General features: G+C 31.3%; 1 protein-coding gene across 1 annotated transcript; it reads right to left on the bottom strand.

Annotated features, from left to right (window-relative positions):
- Positions 1 to 430: 430 nt before the first annotated feature.
- LOC139512669 (iron-sulfur cluster transfer protein NUBPL-like) lies at positions 431 to 20,268 on the bottom strand. Its single transcript, XM_071300459.1, has 10 exons — positions 20,132 to 20,268; positions 15,566 to 15,704; positions 11,680 to 11,714; positions 10,474 to 10,564; positions 8,945 to 8,984; positions 8,033 to 8,123; positions 7,135 to 7,228; positions 3,557 to 3,763; positions 2,722 to 2,804; positions 431 to 1,004 (listed from the first exon to the last, which is right to left on the bottom strand). The coding sequence occupies exons 1-10, from the start codon at positions 20,216 to 20,218 to the stop codon at positions 927 to 929; spliced, it is 945 nt and encodes a 314-aa protein (XP_071156560.1). The 5' UTR covers positions 20,219 to 20,268; the 3' UTR covers positions 431 to 926.
- Between the last annotated feature and the right edge of the window lie 350 nt (positions 20,269 to 20,618).

Below are 20,618 nucleotides of genomic sequence, written 5' to 3'. Positions count from 1 at the left end.
GAAAATTGGTACCCACGAAAATAAAGGAACCCACAGTAGCCACATATGTCAGTACATATTACATGCATGCATATAGTTACTAGTGTATCAACTGTGTGAAAAGTGGAAAATTTAGTAGTGGTTGGTTTTTCTAATTACTGAGGCTCCCGCAGGGTCAAAAACGACCTGCGACCTCTGGGCTTTTTAGAGGCAACTTCCGACCTGAGGGAATTCTAAAAACGACCTGCGACCTGTAAAATTTGGAAAAAACGTCCTCCGACCAACTTTCGTCCTCTGTGTTGGAAAAAAAACGACCTGCGTCTTGTACATTTCCCTTAAAAACGACCTCTCAACGAATTTAAAAGCGACCTTGCGACCTGAGGGGGTACCCTGTGGGAGCCTCATTACTCACTGGACCAAATATTTACAAAATGGAACAATTATGAAGACAAAATGTTACAAATTTTTAATCCTGTTATCTACAATAGAGTTTATATAAATAAACATCTACTGAATATAAATGATAACAAAATCAACCTGATCAGCAGTTATATTTTGTAACCATTATGCAAATAACACAAATTTACAAAGTCATAATGGTAAGATGCCACAGGTGCATTCAAATGTTCACTGAGGTACCACAGGTCAACAGACAATATACAAACATCATTTCAAGTAATAGTATACAAAAGCACATTTTTTTATGAGACATGCTTGGTATGATACTGGCAAGCAATTCAATACAATCCAAATTCATTTTTCATTCTATGCTAATATGGTGCTAGATGATAATCAAGGAATCAATGTGCAATTGCTTTCAGTTGATACAGATATTTGTGTCTATAGAAATCAGAAATATGTACCGGTATGTACCCTCATAGTTAAGGTACTGTTGATGTTCACATCACACACTTTTTGAGAGAAAAAAAAACAATTTATAACCACTATCATCCTTTAGGCAATGTTGATGTTTTGGCATGAAGTTTTTCTGTAACTTTCTTTGCTATATCTAAATAAAATTGAGCCTGAAAAAACATAATAAACATGTGTTTACAACTAGGAATGAAACATACTACATATTTGTGAATTTAGACTCAATTCTATTTGACTGATTACTATTTATTATATAGAACTTACAAATATACAAGTCAGTAGTTGTCATTGATTCATGTCAGTCATTGTTTTTTTCTAGATTGTTTTGTTATGAATTAGGCCATTAGTTTTCTCAACTGAATTACCACTTAGAGCCAACAATACAGTATGGGTTTTTCTTATTGTTGAAGGCTGTACAGTTGTTCATATTTGCTTACATCCACTTCATTTGAAGATTGGTGAATAGTTGTCTCATTTGCAATCATATCACATCTCCTTATTTTCATATTGTTAATCATTTGTGCTCAGTTTATATATACCTATTTTATTCTTTAAAATAAAAGGTAAAATGTCAAATTGGTAAAAAAAAAATGTCATTTCAGTCCTGTAAAGAGTAGACCAACACTTTCAGCAAACAAGATGTTTCCAAGAGCCTGAATCACTCACCTGGTAAAAAATATGCTGTTTTCATATTTATGTGTTTCCCTTTATTGCAAAGTTATATTTGCATATATAATGAGTGGCATTTTAGGTCTTGTACAGTACTAATGTCATTAGTCATTTTTAATGTTTACAGTTTATACCTATCTATTTAAGTTTTTGAGATAAAAAAAAAGTCATTTAAGTGATTAAATTAATAATCACTAGTGTAAAAAATTTGGCCATTTTTTCTGAATATTTTGCTTTTGAAAGTTTGGTTTTAACTCTTATAGTTTTCATATTTATGCAAAATATAATACAAAAATCATCATATAGGGGAAATAACTTCTATAAGGAGTCACTTAACAATTCCAACCATGTTGACTGATTTGTAGACCTTATAGCACAAAATTTTTTTGTTTTTTTACTTTTTCTCTTAATCTATTTAAGTCTGTGCAAACACTGCAAAAAACAACAAAAAAGGGAGCAAACAAAGAACTGTCTAGCTTGCTTTACTTGTAGTGATTAAATTTATGTTGAAAGTCTTTGATATTAAGGTTTTACTACAAGTATAACAAAAATTTAACATGATCAAGGATCAATGTAAATAAGGTAAAGGTTACATGAACTCTGCCAGACAGACATGTACACCTTACAATCATAACATACACCAAATAAAGTTAGCCAGTTACATATAGTATCTGAAAGACAGACCTTATTTACAAAATTGAACATTGACCAATGAGCAATATAAATGAGGTCAAATTCAATGATCCATGCACTCCTTCAATACACCAAATATAGTAGACTTATTGTGTAAAGTATCTAAGAAACAGTCAATCATACAACCATAACAATAACAAATGACCAATGAACAATGAATAATGAGGTCAAGGTCACATGAACTCTGGAAAACAGACAAGGATCTTGGAAATTATTTGAATCAGAAAGTGCATCATCTTGACTGGAATTCTTACTTATTTTATCATTAGGAAATATTTTGCATCAAAGTTGAGAGCAAAATTTGCTATCAAAGGGCTTGGGTGTTGTGATGTTGTAGAAAGACGTCTCATTAAAATAAAATAGCCTTACAACAGTTGATATCTATTTGGACTACAAACACAACTGGAAAGTCATGGACCAACTGTTAGAATAATTTGGTATACTTCTATCATAAAATGCTTTAAAATTCATTGAACAGATAGAATGAACTTCAAGTTTGTGTGTTACCTGTAAACTATCTGGTGATGCAACAACAACAGGCTGGCCGGAATCACTTCCTTCTCTTATCTGTAGGTCTAATGGTACATCTCCTTTAAAAGAGGTTAGTTTATTAGATCAGTATAATATTTCATATTACAATTTTCAGTTTGAATTTTTAGATGTATAGCTATGTGACAAAAGAAGTATTATCTTTGTGCAATTAGATCAAAATGAAAAAAGTAAATCCAAAGAATAAAAAAATATGGCCATGGTAAAATAAACTCAATTGATTGTAAACAAATAATTTTCCCTTATGCTCTGGAAATGTATTTGTTTTTTTAACCTTCAATATGACCATTGAATTATTCTAGGCTTTGCATTAATCAATAACAATATTTAGCCATGTAATTAACTGCAAATATCAGTGACAGAATTTTTCAACAGTGCATTTTATCCACTTTATCTTTAAACAGTTTCTTATTTGTATATATAAATAACACATATATAATTTTAGTTACAAAACAATTGATGTCATAACAAATATCTAAACTAATTAGTGACATTCATCCAGTGTAAAAAGACCTGACTTAACACATATTTATGTCACCAGAGACAATATAATACCAGAGATAGACAACTACATCAAATCTGTTCAAATCTCATAAATCAATATTGAAATGATATTTGCAATACTCTATTTTCAGACTTTTATTTTTCAATGCATCATAATATGGAACTTTTTTACTTCTATTGTTCCAATTTTAACTTGAATTTAATATGGCTATGTATTATACTAAGAATATCCAAAGTTAACCTTATTGAAAGTCAAATTTAATATTGCTATTGAGCCTATTCATCATACCTAAAATATCCAAATTAAGTTCATTTGCTAACTTCTTTGTGCCATCTTTACCAAATATGTGTTCAGTGTGGCCACATTTAGGACAGACATACACATTCATATTCTGAACAAGACCCAGGACAGGGACATTTACTTTCTGAAACATTTCAGTTCCTCGTCTGGCATCTAGTAAAGCTATGTCTTGTGGTGTGGATACAATAACAGCACCTTATCAATACAAAATTTAAAACATATATTTAAATGATAATACTGTAAAAAATAGCTTTACTGGCAACAATCATCTAAATGCCAATTATGAGCTTTGCCGTTGTAAACAATGTAAGTTTACAGAAATAATGAGATGTGTAGAAAAAGTTATACCGGTGTTATTTTCTTCAGAAACTACATAACTAAAATTGCTTTACAAGAATGACATTCAAATGGGCATTGCCATATTTTTTTTTCAATTGTTATTCTCACATCCGTAAAGTGTTTTATTATACTTGAAGAAAACATTGATATTTTAACATTTTTGGATGTTTATAATAAGTCAAAATCTTTCTTATTATAAGTGGCCAAGTTTGCCTAGAAGTGCAAGCAACTGCTAAGAGCTCAAATACAAACAGCAACTTATTTATAGTGACTAAACAGAACAACCTTGTAGTGGAGTGGAAAAGGGTTATACATTTGTAAGACTGGGAACTGCGATGGTCACGCTGAAGTATGATGGTCTACGCTGAAGTGCGTTGGTTAATACGCTGAAGTGCGATGGTGACATTGTGACATTAACGTGTTGATAACTACGCTGAAGTACGATAGTGGTTACGTCGAAGTGGGATGTTCTACCTGAGACATTGAATAAAAACATGTTAAAATTAAAAAAAAACATAAATAAGATTTTTTCAAAGGAGCTCCTAATTTTTGTTCACTCCAAACCAAAGACTTTAAAGTCTTGATTTGTTTTAATTTTATTTTGAAATTGTCAATTTTAGGCATTAGCATTGAGTCAGAAAATAATGGTGTTCACGGATGAAAAAATTATTCAGCAGGTCTATATAATAGCACTTGTCATATTTTCCACCAAAATCTTTGAGACATTTGCTGATAAACCACTAAGGAGAATAAAATAAATTTGGAAATACACGTAGGAACCAGTCATGTTAATTTCGGCCTAACATTTTGTAGACAATAAACACTGTAACCACAATAAAATAAGGATAGAGTGACGGTCTTATTACAAATCAGGATTTATCTTCAAGTTGGAACTAAAATAACATTATATCAACTTGATATTGCACAAACATTGATAATACTAGTAAGCAATTTCATTATTAAATTGTCCACACAAATCGTGTGAAGCATACTTGAAGAAAAGTCCAAATTATTATTAAGATCAAGATATTTTATTTGTCGTAAAAAGGTTTGCAGCATACTTCCGAACACTGGTTAGCTCATCTGCAAACCAAGTTCATCATTTGTCTGCTTTGTTCCCCATGACTTGCTGCCTGGCATAGTTTAAATTTTTTTTACAAACTCCACCTACACTGCTCGAAACTGTTCTGACCTTCAATGGTTTGTTACTTTCTTTTTCCCTTCATTTCCTTTGTTAGCATGACACCTTCATCCACAAAACCCATCCTCCTGCCAGCGAAATTTTAATGTTGTTATTTTTTAAAAATAACTTCGGCGTGGACCATCGCACTTCAGCGTGACCATCGCACTTCAGCGTCCCCATCGCACCTCTGAGTCCTACACATTGAACCATAAACAATTATTTTTGGTCTTCTTTTAAGGTATTTAAAATAAAGATAATTGCAACTACAGTCTTCTTTTAACACACATAATTGCCAGTGGTACAATAAACTAGAGGCTCTCAAGAGCCTGTGTCGCTCACCTTGGTCTATGGGAATATCAAACAAAGGACACTCTCCAACATTGTAGTCGAGAAAAGACCATGACAAAAATCTTTATTTTGTTGATCTTGTATTACCGATTTTTTAGTCTGTTTAGTTTCTTTGACTTATTAAAAGATCCTGACTTGCTGATCATTTTTGAGTGTTCATTTATCTATCATAATGATGCTTAACAGGAAAGGGTTTCTCTCTAAATATCATAGTTTTCATGATAAAAGGCAAAAATGGAGAAAACAAATCGTAAAATTTGTCATTTATGGGCAATTACTCCTATAAGAATTTGTCTAACAGTTTTGACTTATGTATGGAAAAGTGGTAGAGCTCATTATTCTGAACATATTTTTTCCTTTCAGATTTTCTCTATTTATAAAGGTTTAAAAAATAATAGACAAAACTTGCTTTTTACCCCTATGTCCTATTTTTAGCAAAGACAGCGACGTTGGTTGGTAGGCAGGACTTATATGACATATTCTTTAACTAGATATCCTTAATGATGATTGTGGCCAATTAGGGTAAATTTGTCACAGTAGTTACAAAGGAGAAGATTTTTGCAAAAGATTACAAACATTGTCAAAAAACTGTCAAAAAATTAAATATGAGGGGCAATAACTCCTCAATGGGTCAATTGACCATTTTTGTCATGCTGACTTATTTGTAGATCTTACTTTGATGAACAATTTTGCTGTTTACAGTTTATCTCTATCTATTATAATCTTCAAGATAATAACCAAAAACTGCAAAATTTCCTTAAAATTACCAATTGAGGGGCAACAACCCATTAATGGGTTGTCTGATGTGTCTGAAAATTTCAGGGCAGATAGGTCTTGACCTTATGAACATTTTTACCAATGTCAGATTTGCTCTAAATGCTTAATTTTCAGAGATATAAGCCAAAAACTGCATTTTGCCCTGTAGTTTTAGAGAAGATTTTTGTAAAAGTTAACGAATGACAACGACTATGGACGCAAAGTGATGAGAAAAGCTCAATTGCCCTTTGGGCCAGGTGAGCTAAAAATGTATAGTATTCACTCAATGGCCACTTTCCAAAATAAAAGTAAAAGTCTTAATTCACTCTACTCAAAGTATAACTTAAGAGGGTTAAGAGTAAAATACATTCAGTTAAAATGAACAAAATGTTTGTGAATTTTATTCTACAATGAAATAGGAACACAGCTGAAATATATTTTAGACACAGTACTAAGGACATTTGAAATATGTATCACAGTTGATCAATAATAAAATAAATTTGATCCATTTGAGATGGTATTATTTTAAACTATATAAAAGGAATGTGGTAGCAATTATGAGATTCTTAAAAAGGGAATTGAATGAAAACTTAAGTATGCGTTTATACAATATCATCTTACTGTTATATACAATGACGCAAATGTAAAATAGCTGTGTCATATAGGGTGTGAAGATTATAGGCGTTTTACTTACATATATGATCATGGTTTTAGTAGGACTCAAACAAAAAAAAACAAAAAAAAACTTGTTTTTGATTTTTTAGTTGTTTATTTATGAAAAAAATCTCCGTTACAGGAAAAACATGTGACGTCAATACTGACCTATCATTAGGGATTGTAAAGAGTTAAAATAAACAAACCACAGGTATATTCTATGACAAGGAAATGCTACCAACTATTTTAAAACTTGTGTATTTTGTAACAATAAAATATTACATACCATCAATAGGTATATTTTGTGACAATGAGAGCTGTGTATCTCCTGTTCCAGGTGGCATATCAACAACTAAGTAATCAAGTGGACCCCATACTACCTAAAATAGATCATGTCTATAAGTGCATTCAAACTGTAGAAAGTAAATGTTATATTACAAGATTCCATATCTCTCATTCTGTTCAAATATGCAAAATTAAAATCATTAGCAACAGCAGCAGCCATCTTTCACACAATATATATCAGATTGTGAACAGGTTTGATCCAGATCTATTCAAAAACAGTCATTTAAGGACACTAACTGAATAATGAGTCAACTGACCATATAGAACTCTCTTTAATGGTAGATATTGTCATGCTAAACATTTTTGCAGTTTAGTTTCTCTGTATCAATCAAAGTTTTTAAGGAAATGGTAAAAAAAACTAAATATAATAAAAAAAAAGTTGCATTTTAACTCGGAAATTGAAAAACAAGAATGTGTCCCAAGTACATGGATGCCCCATCCGCACATATCATTTTCTATGTTCAGTGGACTGTAAAAATGGGATAAAATTTCTAATTTAGCATTAAAATTAGAAAGATTATATCATAGGTAACATGTTTACTAAGTTCAAGTTAATTGGACTTCAGCTTCATCATAAACTACCTCGACCAAAAACTTTAACCTAAACAGGACGACCAGAGGGATTGGAAATTCCATAATGGTCAACCAACTTGACTAGAAAAACAGTTATGTTAAAGTATTTGTAGATCATTTCTTGCTGTTCAAAGTTTCTTTCTTTTTATTGTAGTTCTAAATGCAGAAACTTCATATAACTGTGAAAATGTTTTTTTTCTTCTGTTGTTGCCATTTTTACAATATAATTGGTTAAATAATGTATTAATTCTAGAATGTTTACCTACTTGCCTGATAAGTTTCTGTACTGCTGACATAACCATAGGTCCTCTCCATACTATGGCCGACTTTTCCTCTACCAGAAAACCTATTGACATGCTGTAACATAAAAAACAGGCTCATTTTATAGATTGACACATGACAAAAAGTATTGACACTCTAGATGTCATTTTTTATTACCATTCTGGTTTTGGGTTATTGTTTTATTAACATTAACCTCATACCCCAGTTTTTCATATCTAATTCTAAGCATTGATGAACATGCTGAAAATTAGAAACATGTACACAAAACTTATCAGATATACAGAATAATATCGGACCATCAAATGTTTTTCTTAATATATTTTTGAACTTAAAAACATTTCAGTACTCTTAATAAACATATTTAGAGTAAGACTGCATGCATTGTACTGTAAGAGAATAACATGAATAGTTTGTACAAAACTAGTAGCTTATCTGGTTAAAATTTGTTATGTTGAGAGTTACGTTAAAACAAACTATATAAACAAAATCTTCCAAGTAGACAGGACAAGCACTAGTCAGTAGCAGTAGTCATCATCAGAAATTCAGTTTTTCAGGAACAGGAACTGTTTGGAGAAATAATCTTTTAACATAAAAAGGGTTACAAAAAGTAAGGTTTAGCTCCTTAGAATTAGGCTCAATAAGCAATGAGTTAATAGTATGACAATTCTTGCTGGAAATTTCTTTAATAGGTACATTGACCATTTACAGTCATTTTAAATCTTGCCATCAAATGACAGAATTTACATTTAAACAGGACAGTAATATCATATTTTGCTACTTGTCAGAATATATCAGCATTTTTACAAAATAGCACTGAAGGTAACTTGTGATGGGTCCTTGACCAGTATGGTACATTCAAACTTTGTTAAGGCTTTTTTATTTAAGGACATACATACCATTTTATTCCAAAATTGATTAATGGTACCATCAAATTTTCTGAAAATGTAAAAATAACAATTATTTTACAATTAATAATTCATAGGAAAAAATAAAAAAGATTATACAAAACATAATATGAACATTGTATAATAAAGTATGAAACTCTGTAAATAAGTATGTAAATAAGAAAATTAGAAAGAACAGGTTTTAAAAATAAATCTAACAAGGGACTTGTTAAGCATATTGGATCATATGAATCTGATTTTCCTATCAAGCTTTTATCACAAATTTCCAATGGCTCAATTGTTGTAGCTATGTTAGTTGACAACACAGCAACATAGTACAGCTTACAGAAATTTCCATTATGTTTAATTTCAGTAATTTAGCAATTCTAAAGATTTTTTAAAACATATTGTTATTATCTATGCTACAAAAATAAAGGGTCATTTAGTTTAGGGATTATGTTTCTTCACAAGGACTTTTGCAGAAGAGTTTTTTTATGCTGACATCAACTAAATACTAGGTTATCATACCTGCCAACTGTCACTATTTGCGGGGGATTTCCCCCATGGAGGCTCCCAAATTGAAATTTTTAAAGAGCAATTGTGTCCACAATTTTAACAAAACAATTAATTTTACAATGAATTGAGGCATATACAAGTATGAAGAAGCCAAAAAACAACATGACACTGAATTTGAAGGCCCCCTTGAAGGTTTTTTATGAGTATGGCAGCCATCTTGCACGCAAAACCCCCATGGGCAATTTGAAAACTTGGCAGGTATGGGTTATTATCTCATGTTCAGCACTTACAAAGACCATCCCTGTCTTACTGTATCTTAATTCATTCAACTGGTTTGATAAAGAAATTTTTAGTTTTATTCAATGTGGACATGGTCATCTATATCAGATTGTCATTAAAACAGCACTTTGTTCTCCATTGTATTTCCATTTGAAACATGGTTTCAATCCATTCAAATTTACAGACTTAAATAACAAGTTCACAAAGAGTTCATACTATCTAACAGAAATAAAACGTTTGTTGGGAAATGGATATAGGATTATCAGTCACGCTTAAAACTTAAAACTATATGACTCCTCCTATTTACCTGGACAAAGTTAACAATATCATTAATGTATTGATATTGAATTTAACGTTTATTGATATGAGAATGGGACACCATCATTTAAGAATCTGTCATCAAGTTTATACAAATTATCACTTAATCCAAAATTTTATGTATTTTTAAATTGTGGTTTTTTTTTTATAGAAAAAGAAGAAGTGATTTGAATCAAAACATATCATGATTCTGTTCATAAGATAGTTCAGAGGTTCAGAAGATAGTCATCCTTTCCCAAATCTGTCTTTCATATGAATCCATCCAAAATTTGATGCTAAAGACATGCATGTATTTAAACAATAAGGATCATGACATGACAGTGTAGCTATCTAGATATGTCTTTCTTTAATCAATTCAGGTTGATTCTGTAAAAGTGAACTTTCGTTTAATTTTATTAATTTCTAGTTTTAAATAATCCATGACATACGGTTATTAAGTACAGGCTCTTCGTGTAAATTCATCATTGTTGGTATTGATGGACCATAGATATCAGCATCCAGCAAACCAACTTGTTTTGTCTGTAAAAGTTAAAAAAAAACTTTCAATCTATTACCTGAAAGAGAAAATTTGTAAAGTCAAGATGAACAGTGAGCTATTGCTCAAATATGATAAGTAAAGTATTCGAGAAGTTGAGATTTGATTTATTAGAAAATGAATTACGATATGATAACCAAATTTTAGGAAGCTCTGATTTGTAGTTCCTGAGAAAAATACAACCAAATTTTATTTTAGAAAGGCTGTTGCTCATATATATATATAGTTTAATAAAAAAAAACCTATATATATATAGTTTAATAAAAAAAAAAGTATGTGTAAACTGAAAACTTCTGGTCATGTGCAGTATGTAAATGCTTACATATCAATATACTGTTTGTGGCTAGAACATTCGGATTAAACCTGATACTGGCATACAAAACAAACACCATTGAAGGTACATCAATTATTACGTAACTGGAAACTCAGCATAGTATATATAATACAGTACAAAGGGAGACAAGCTGTTCACATACATTGTTCCAACATATAACAGAGTTATCTCTCTTTCTATACTCATATACTAAAGCATACATAGCAAACACTACAATCAATGTCTTCAAAATGACATCAGAAATGATATCTATCTACACTATTAAATGAGAAGACCTCATTTTGTGTGTTGCATTTGGCATTAAAATTAGAAAGATCATATCATAGGTAACATGTGTACTAAGTTTCAAGTTGATTGAACTTCAACTTCATCAAAAACTACTTTGACCAAAAACTTTAACCTGAAGCGGGACAGGCGGACGAACGAACTGACGGAAGAATGAACGAACAGACGGACGAAGGAATGCTCAGACCAGAAAAACATAATGCCATAAATGGGGCATGAAAACTTATTAAGTTTCAAGTTAATAGTCTATAATATTGTACTGTTTTAGAATCTTTTACTCATATTACTTCAAAATTGAATGCTTGGGCTTAGAAAATCCAAGGGTTGTGCTAAAAATTCAAAGGTAGATGAATAGCATGTGGTGATCTCTGGAACTTCAACATTACAAAACTGATCACAATAACTAGATCTTCAAAGCCCTAGATGTCAAATGATCTTCAGGTCTTTTTAGTTATATAATATATAAAATGAAATACTCACAGGATCATTTGCAGATATTCCTAGAGCTAGATTTACTGAAAAGAGATAACAATTATAATAAATAATACCAATTTGTCCTTAAAAGAACTGACAATAATTATTCGATTAAAAATGTATAAAAGTACAAATGTATATCTCTTGAGTAATAGCCCATTCAAAAAATCTTATTAGTTTAATAGTAAGACAAATTTTTAACATAAAAATAACTTAGATTTACAAACAAAGATTAATGATTATTCTATTCTATAAATAGGTGCCTCACACTGACTAGCAGTTATTCATGTCCTCAATTCAATACAAAATCAAAGTGCGAAAGCGCTGTAAAGGCAGTTAATTACAGGTTGCGTGTATTTCTAGTCCAGTTATATCATTATCTTCCATAGTACAGAGGTGGTTTGTAGTATTTAAGATTAAGAGTTCTCTTGTACCTAGTTCACCTATAGTCACCCATAGTCTACTGTTTCAGTATATTTTCTGTACCTCGCCAGAAATGCATTTTTAAGACATAAAAGAACTTTTCCTTATGAACATAAATAGACTATTTTTAATTATTGATCATATACGCATATTCAATGACTCCCATCCTATGAAAAGTAGTTCACAAAGATTGACTAGTCACCGTACTGTGTGTATTACAAGAACATCAAGTAACATAATGGTAAATGTACATAGTAACATGTCAACTCTTTTGATGACCATATTTTTTCTAACTACAAGCAAAATTATTTTTCAGTATAAACATTATAAAGTGATTTACTGGTATGAATGAAAGAGGAGTTTTTAATTAAGAAAACAATGACATCTGGTGGTCATTTATAATAGCTGTCTCATTAGCATTTTAACCACTTCCCATATTTGCAATTAAGACAATCATGACAATAGAAGAAAATGATGCAACGCAAAAACAAAACTTACTTGTAAATCTATGAAATTCTCTTTATGGTATGAGTTTTTCTCATTGTTGGAGATTGTACAGTAGTACCTGTAACTGCTTATAACCATTTCTTATGCACTTAAGTTTGATAAACTCACTAAATATCATGTATATATCACATCTCCTTATTTTTATATGCATTACAATAACATTTACAATTGTAATTCAAATCTATATATCAAAGCAAAATGAATTGTACCACTTTCATTTATGCATCCTTTGTCAAAATACAAGTTCTTAAATACACAAAAATTTAGTATACGACTCTTAACAGGTACAAATCCAGTGGACTGTGAAAATTAGGTAAAATCTTTAATTTGGCAGTACAATTAGAAAGATCATATCATAAGGAACACATGTGTACTAAGTTTCAAGTTGATTGGATTTCAACTTCATAAAAAACTACCTCGACCATAAACTTTAACCTGAAGGAGGACGGATGGACAGACCAGAAAACATAATGCACATAAATTGGACATAAAGATAGTAAGACTTGTTACATAGATACCCGCCAACTTTTGAAAGTTCCCATGGTTTTTTTTTAGTGCGCAACAACAATTTTAAACATTACAATTTTTAGCGAAGTATTTTGCACGATCTGGATTGTCTAGAAAAAGTGTCATATTTGTATTATGAACTTACATGCCTTTTTCTTTATAAGTCTGTTTGCATGATTCTAATTATTAAATCGATTGTCTTGAAATATTTATGTGAATTATTATCTTCCATCCATAGTTTGTCTTCACTTGTTTAGAATTAATATCCATTATTTACATTTTCACACAGGTAAACTAATTTGGCTATAAATAGATCAAAGCATGTCTGTGTAGAATCTCAAATCTAAAATCGTAATTGTTATAATTTTATTTCTTTAAATAATCAAAATTAAATTTATGAAAATAATCATGATTGATAAAATAGTATTGAATAAAGTTTACGTTTTCGGAAGACTATTTATGTTTAGGTCATAGTTCTAGAGGCTTCTTCACAAATATGTAAACAAAAATTATATGGCCGCCACACGTCACGTGATTACCTTTGCACATGTGAAAAAAATATTTCTGACAAAAGTCAGATTTCTCTTGTCAAAAAGGATTTATATCTATATTGCAATAAATTATTAGGAAGGAGGTACATTCAGTTTAGATTATATTTCTTATTCTATGAGCATTTAGAGTTTAATCAAAATTCTCCCAACAGCAACGTAGAACGTACTGCTCTTGTCAACAAAGTCAAATACACATACACGTGTAGATTGACTGGTACCCGATCGTAATGTTACACATATATCAAATAGCTAATGCCCTGAACGTAGTAGCAGGAACCAGGATAATACGTAGACAACATACATAACTAACGAAATTGAAAACGCTTACGGTTTCTCGTTCATAAACCGAATTCCGCTTTGAATTATAGAAAATGCAATATTAATTATGTTCAGTCGACCTTTCATTGTTATATCAACGTCTAAACTGATTAAAAAATCTTTAGATGTCAGATAACACTCAAAATTGACCCGACCTCTTTCCACACGGAATACAAATAATGATAGTTTGTAATCAGGTTGACTGCTTATAATGCAAATTATACATTAATAACAAGTTTTTTAAAACAAACAATACACACTGATCGTTTCTTTATTTCCTAATGTAAATGAAAGAAACAAAAACCATATCATACCATAAAAAGGAGAGGAGAAAATTGAACATTTCCGGATCTATTTCTGGCCAAATGACCCCCTACATAGATTTGTTGGACGTTGCGTATGAAAAGATGTGCCTCATGACTTGAAAGTCAGGCCTTAAAGCACTGCCTTTAAAAATAGCATTAAAAAAGATAGCAATTTCAAATGGAACCAACAAACCAAGTACATGTATTAAATCAAATCAGTCAAGTATAAAAATAAATCATGCATACAAATCATTGTAATGACATGTTTTGTAATAAAATGTAATTTTTAGTTTTAGATACATCTTTAAAGATTAAATATGAATAATGGTGTAGAATATGGAACATTTGACATGACAGTGTTCTCTACAGGGCCTTAAAGTACTGTGGTACCTTGGTGCTATATTTTCTACCATGGTGCTATCTTGGACGATTTTATTTAATGAATGGTAAATGTGAAGAGTCAAAAAATAATTTGATGGTTCAATAAATTCAAAATAAGTTTTTGCCATTCATTATAAATTAATTTTTTATCAAAAATAAGGCTCAAAGAACTTTTTATATTATTTATATTAACAATTACAACGTACACATGTTGCCGTATGTATACACAACCTCAGAGTGGGCGTGTCTCCATAAAAATTGACAACATTGAAAATGAAAGTAATAATTTTAACCAATCAACACCAAATTTATTTATAATAGAATGTATAGGGTCAAAGTGCTATATTTTTGGAAAATCAGTGACCCCATATATACCGTATTAGGTCACTAGCACACTATGTAACAAATTTATCTTACCGACTATCTTAACGTTTGAAATTTAGACTAGTGACCTATCAAAATTAACAAGTCTTCAATGCTGTTAGCATTAAGAAACTACTTCCATTGATCTTAACAAAAACAGATGCCAGCAAAAACAACTTGTTAGATTTAAATAGGTTTTATGAACTTATTTCAATCTTAATCATCGATTTCTTCCTCTGTTGAACATGTTGAAACCTTTAAGAGTTTTTCTCAGTACCGTTTTGTTTTTATAAAGGGACGTAACACCAATACTAAACGTGTATGAAATAAGCCCTAGTTCCTTTCTTTCCTAATATGGAATATAAAGGGACGTTACACCACTACTAACTGTGTATGAAATAAGCCCAGACTCCCTACTAACTAATATCAAATATACACAGTATCCATGCGGACACTTTTAACCAGTCATATTCCTAGAAATGTAAGATAAGGTAAGATAAATAAAGATACATGTATATATAGAATTATATAATTTACCTGCAGTGGTAGATTTCCCAACTCCTCCTTTTCCAGAAGCCACCACAATTACTTTATCCACTCCTGCTATGGGTATTTTTTTAGGAAGACCTCTAGTCATCCTTTCATTCTGCACACCACTAGACTGAGGTTTTATACCCTATATATAAAATGATCATTATGAATACATTAATATGCTCCCGTAATGTAAGAAAGTTTGTGCTGAATAATTTCTAATAACCAGGTTAAAAAGGCCATTTCAATTGTCAAAATTGTACAGAAATACATGTACTGGTGTTTAAAATCTGCTGTAACATCAGAAAATTAATAAATCTTCATACAAAAGGCTGTAAAGAGCCTGTATCCCTCACCTTAATCTAGTAAGACAATTGTCAACCAGAGCCACATTCCAATCATCTAGACCAAAATATATAATTTGCAAACTAAAATATACCAAAACTAAGGATTAATCATATCAAGTTTGGATTAAATTCTTTTAGTTGTGTCAAAGGTGAATATCTTTGAAACCAAAAAAAATAAGTAATGGGTAAAATAGTCATAACAGTTTTTTGTCATATGACTGATAATAGTCTATGTATACCTTGCCTTAATGATTAATATTGCTATGTTAATACAACTTTCTTGATTTCCTAAGATCCTTCACATTCATAGAGAATTAATTACCAAACTCCATTACATTTTGCGGACCAGAGTTTCTAGATATCAATTGATCATTGTGGAAATTCAGATCCATCAAATTTTATGGAGTTTGGTATTCTATACTCTTCTAAAGCAAGGATTTGGGGAAATCAGGGAAACAATTTCAAATCACTGCACATATCAAATGTAATTTTGTCTTATTTCATCATTGCTTGTGGATATTTCTGGAAATACATGTATTTTGCACCAACATGCACACTTGATTCATAACGATTGGTTCAAGAAGCATCGACTTTAAGGTTCATCATAACAAAAGGCTATATTTTCACCCCAAAAACTACTGTGTGTACAGACGTAATACCATCCATCAGAAAGATAAAAGCGTTTTCGGATTTTGATGGGCATTTTTTGCCTTCCTGCAGAAGGTGTAAAAATAAACAAACATCTGAATTGCATTTGATACTTATACTGTCCACCAAGTTACTACCTTTAACTCACATATAGATGTGTAGATATCTATTCTCCATGCCACTCAAGGACAATCAACACAATACAAACCAGTTGTAACAATATTAAATTATCAACGGCCCATACATGTACAACTAGTATACAAATAGATATCTAGAAGATGCCAGGCCTTAAAACGTTCCAAACTGCACAGGTTAATCTGTACACAGAGTAGTTTTTGAGGTGAAAATACGGCCATATATTTTGTCCATTTGTTATATCAGAGACATATTATATTTAAGGTTCATCATAACAAATGGACAAATATGGCCGTATTTTCACCTCAAAAACTACTCTGTGTACAGACATACCTGTGCTGTTTAAAAAGTTTTAAGACTTAGCATCCACTAGATATATAAAAGTTAAATGCATTTTGTGTTTAAGAAAGAAAAATCTTTCTTGGTTTTTGATGGGCATTTTTTTTCCTTTCTGCAGAAGGTGTAAAAATAAACAAACACCTGAATTACTTTGATACTGTCCACTCACTGACTCAGATAAACTCTTTAACTTACCTGTAGTTGTGAAGATACCTCTTGTCCATGTCAATTTAAAAGAACAATCAAAACAATACAAATCGGTTTTTTTACCTAAGGGAGCATCTCAAATTTTCACACCTTCTGCATGAAGGAAAAAAAATGGCCATCAAAATCCAAAAGAGATTTTTTCTTTCTGAAACACAAAATGCATTTAACTTTAATATATCTAGTGATGCCAGGCATTAAAACTTTTCCAACTTCACAGGTAAGTCTGTACTCAGAGTAGTTTTTGGCATGTAAATACAGCCATATTTGTCCGTTTGTTATGATCATAGAAGTATTATATTGACAGGAACTACTACGACCCGACTTCAAACGTTTCATCTGCGATGTCGCGCCCAATTTAATGACATGTTAATTAGCTTGAAACATGGCACGTTATTCCCTACCAGCGTGTGGTGCCCTACAATATTGTCATTCTCGGTTGCTTTCGGGATTACGGAAATAAACGAAGAAATCGAAAGTTGTGATAGAAACAGCAAATCGGCAAACCTCGTCAGATTCCGTTACCCTACATCTGCATATGTGTGCCGATTGAGTGATTGATGGATTAATGCGAGTCATCATTAATTCTATAGAAAAACACATTGACGATGGAAATTTGTACCAAATTTATTGAATAAATGGCCCATTTTTATTGATTTTTTTTTTGAAATTGGACTATATGTAATATATATCGCAAGTTGTGATTATATAATAACTACTGTTTATTCCACTGAGTGGCACACATTTCCTGCATATTTAAGAAGATTGTAAATTATCGTTCTGATAAAATCAAAAGATCAAAGAGATTTTAGATAAATGTAGGAATTATTAAGCTTCGCTCTAAATCCAGGGTAAGATCATTGGTTGGTATATACGAATGTTCAGCGCAACCCGGATGTGTTGAATATTTTTTTAGTACTGCGACTCAAGGATTTGTATAGTGACATTATACAAATTCTTGTGCGACTGTTCAATAATATTTACCAGTATCATTTGGACGGTTTCATTTGGTCGGATAGTGATAACATATTTTAGGGGACAGAAATGTATTATATAAATAGCTATATAAAGTAGTTAGATCTCTGTTTTCTTCTGCTGTATTTTGTTGATTGGTACTTGCTCGATTAATTTTCGTATTGTAAACTGGAAATTTTTACTTTCCAGGATTATCCAGTAACTTAACCATATATATTACTCTAAACTTCACAGTTTTAATATTTATCAAATATATTTATTGTTATCCGGCGGTAACCGGAACACACCTTAATCGCGATTTAAACTTCACCCACAAACTAATAAAATAATGTCACTCACTATTTCAAATCGTTGCAGAATAATTAATTCTGGGCCGATTTTCATTTTTTATGCATTAGTCGATTTGTTTAAATAAGTTGTTCACCAATAAAGGTCTACCGACGCAATTGAAATACGTAAAGGTGTTTTTTGACAGGTAATATTGTTAAGCTGTCTCGATTAAAACCACGTGATTGATAAGAAGTATTTCTGGTCAATTTATGACCGCGGCATTGCAGATAGTCACAAAAGAAATTGACAGCGTACTAATTAGACAGTTTCCATATCTTTTCTACAGGGCTATCCGGGTTATAAATAAATGCTAATTAATCGTTGTAGTTCCTGTCAATATAATACTTCCATGTTATGATGAACTTAAACTGTTAAGTGTATGATTGATGAACCTTTAAAGGTTCATCATAACAAATGGACAAATATGGCTGTATTTACATACCAAAAATTACTCTGAGTACAGACTTACCTGTGAAGTTGGAAAAGTTTTAATGCCTGGCATCCACTATCTTTCTTAAACACAAAATGCATTTAACTTTTATATATCTAGTGGATGCTAGGCATTAAAACTTTCCAAACAGCACAGGTAAGTCTGTACACAGAGTAGTTTTTGAGGTGAAAATCACAGGCACTTGTCTCAGAAAAAATTTTCCTGTATACCTTATTATAACACAAGGTACTTAACTTGCATTTTAGATAAATGTCAGGTGGTAACGAAGTTCCATTATATGCCGATTTATAGGCTGTCAATCCCACTAAAACTTGTTATATCGTAAATCTAAATTGATTTATCTTTACAATGGTGTATAACATGCCTACATTTGTTGTTGGAATCATCTGTAGCAATCTTACCAAAGTATGTCAATCGTAATAATTTTGCAAACCGCTGAAGAATTGGCAATAAACGCGTCACGTCTCCTTGTATATCTCGGTTTCCGATTGGTCAATTCTATGGGAAAGTCTAAATGATTCTCGGAGTTATCTGATCTTGTTTCATTTCGTACGTAAAGTCAAGAGAGAGTCTGCAAGACATTGACCATGTTGACGTCATGGGAAAATTTGTAACTTATTAGACATACCACAAACAACACTTGTTATATTTTTTTCACGGTATATTATACAATTTTACTAACTGTATGATAAGTTCTATTTATACAAACTAACAGTTTTTTTTTAAATAATTTTTATAATAAATCATTTACTGCGGACTTGTATTGCCAATTCTTCAGCGGTTTGCAAAATTATTACGATTGACATACTTTGGTAGGATTGCTACGGATGATTCCGACAACAAATGTAGGCATGTTTTACACCATTGTAAAGATAAATCAATTTAGATTTACGATATAACAAGTTTTAGTGGGGTGACAGCCTATAAAGGGGCATATAACGGAACTTCGTTACCACCTGACATTTTTCTGAAATGCAAGTTTAAGTACCTTGTGTTATATTAAGGTATATAGGAAATTTTTTCTGAGACGAGTGCCTGTGGTGAAAATACGGCCATATTTGTCCATTTGTTATGATGAACCTTAAAAACAAAACTTTTTAAAAGGCTTATGTATGTCATAATAATGAAACTGATCATCCTTACCAACGGATTTTCGTGAGAAGAATATTTTCTGTTCATTCGTTTAACAATATGTTTACTAATTATTCTTTGCAAAAGTTTCATGTCCATTCTAATTTTTAGGCGACTAAATACTTATGGGAAAGAAACGTCCATTCTAATTTTAGGTGACTAAATCGTTAGGGGAAAGAAACTACATTTTGTATACAACTAATGTATACACCTCCTACGAAAGAGCACTCACTCTGTATATTCCAACTAAGGATTTCGCCCTTACCTTTACTTTCAGGGTGGCAGTGTATTATCCACTTATTTCTTGATCCGCTCTTGGTTTCGGGATAATCATAGATTCACGGACAAACAGTTTAAATCAAGACTGAAATGTTTTATTCATGAAAAATAATATCCCGGTTGCTGCACGAAATGTTCTTTTAATCCCCACGGTGATGGTTTTTTTTTCCGAAAATTTGCATACAAGCTTTTCAAGTTGTATTTTAATACATTACATACA

The sequence above is a fragment of the Mytilus edulis genome, chromosome 2, assembly GCF_963676685.1.
Source record: "Mytilus edulis chromosome 2, xbMytEdul2.2, whole genome shotgun sequence".
NCBI classification, from domain to species: domain Eukaryota; kingdom Metazoa; phylum Mollusca; class Bivalvia; order Mytilida; family Mytilidae; genus Mytilus; species Mytilus edulis.
Note: the sequence above shows the minus strand (reverse complement) of the source record. Positions and strands in the feature narration are given on the sequence as shown.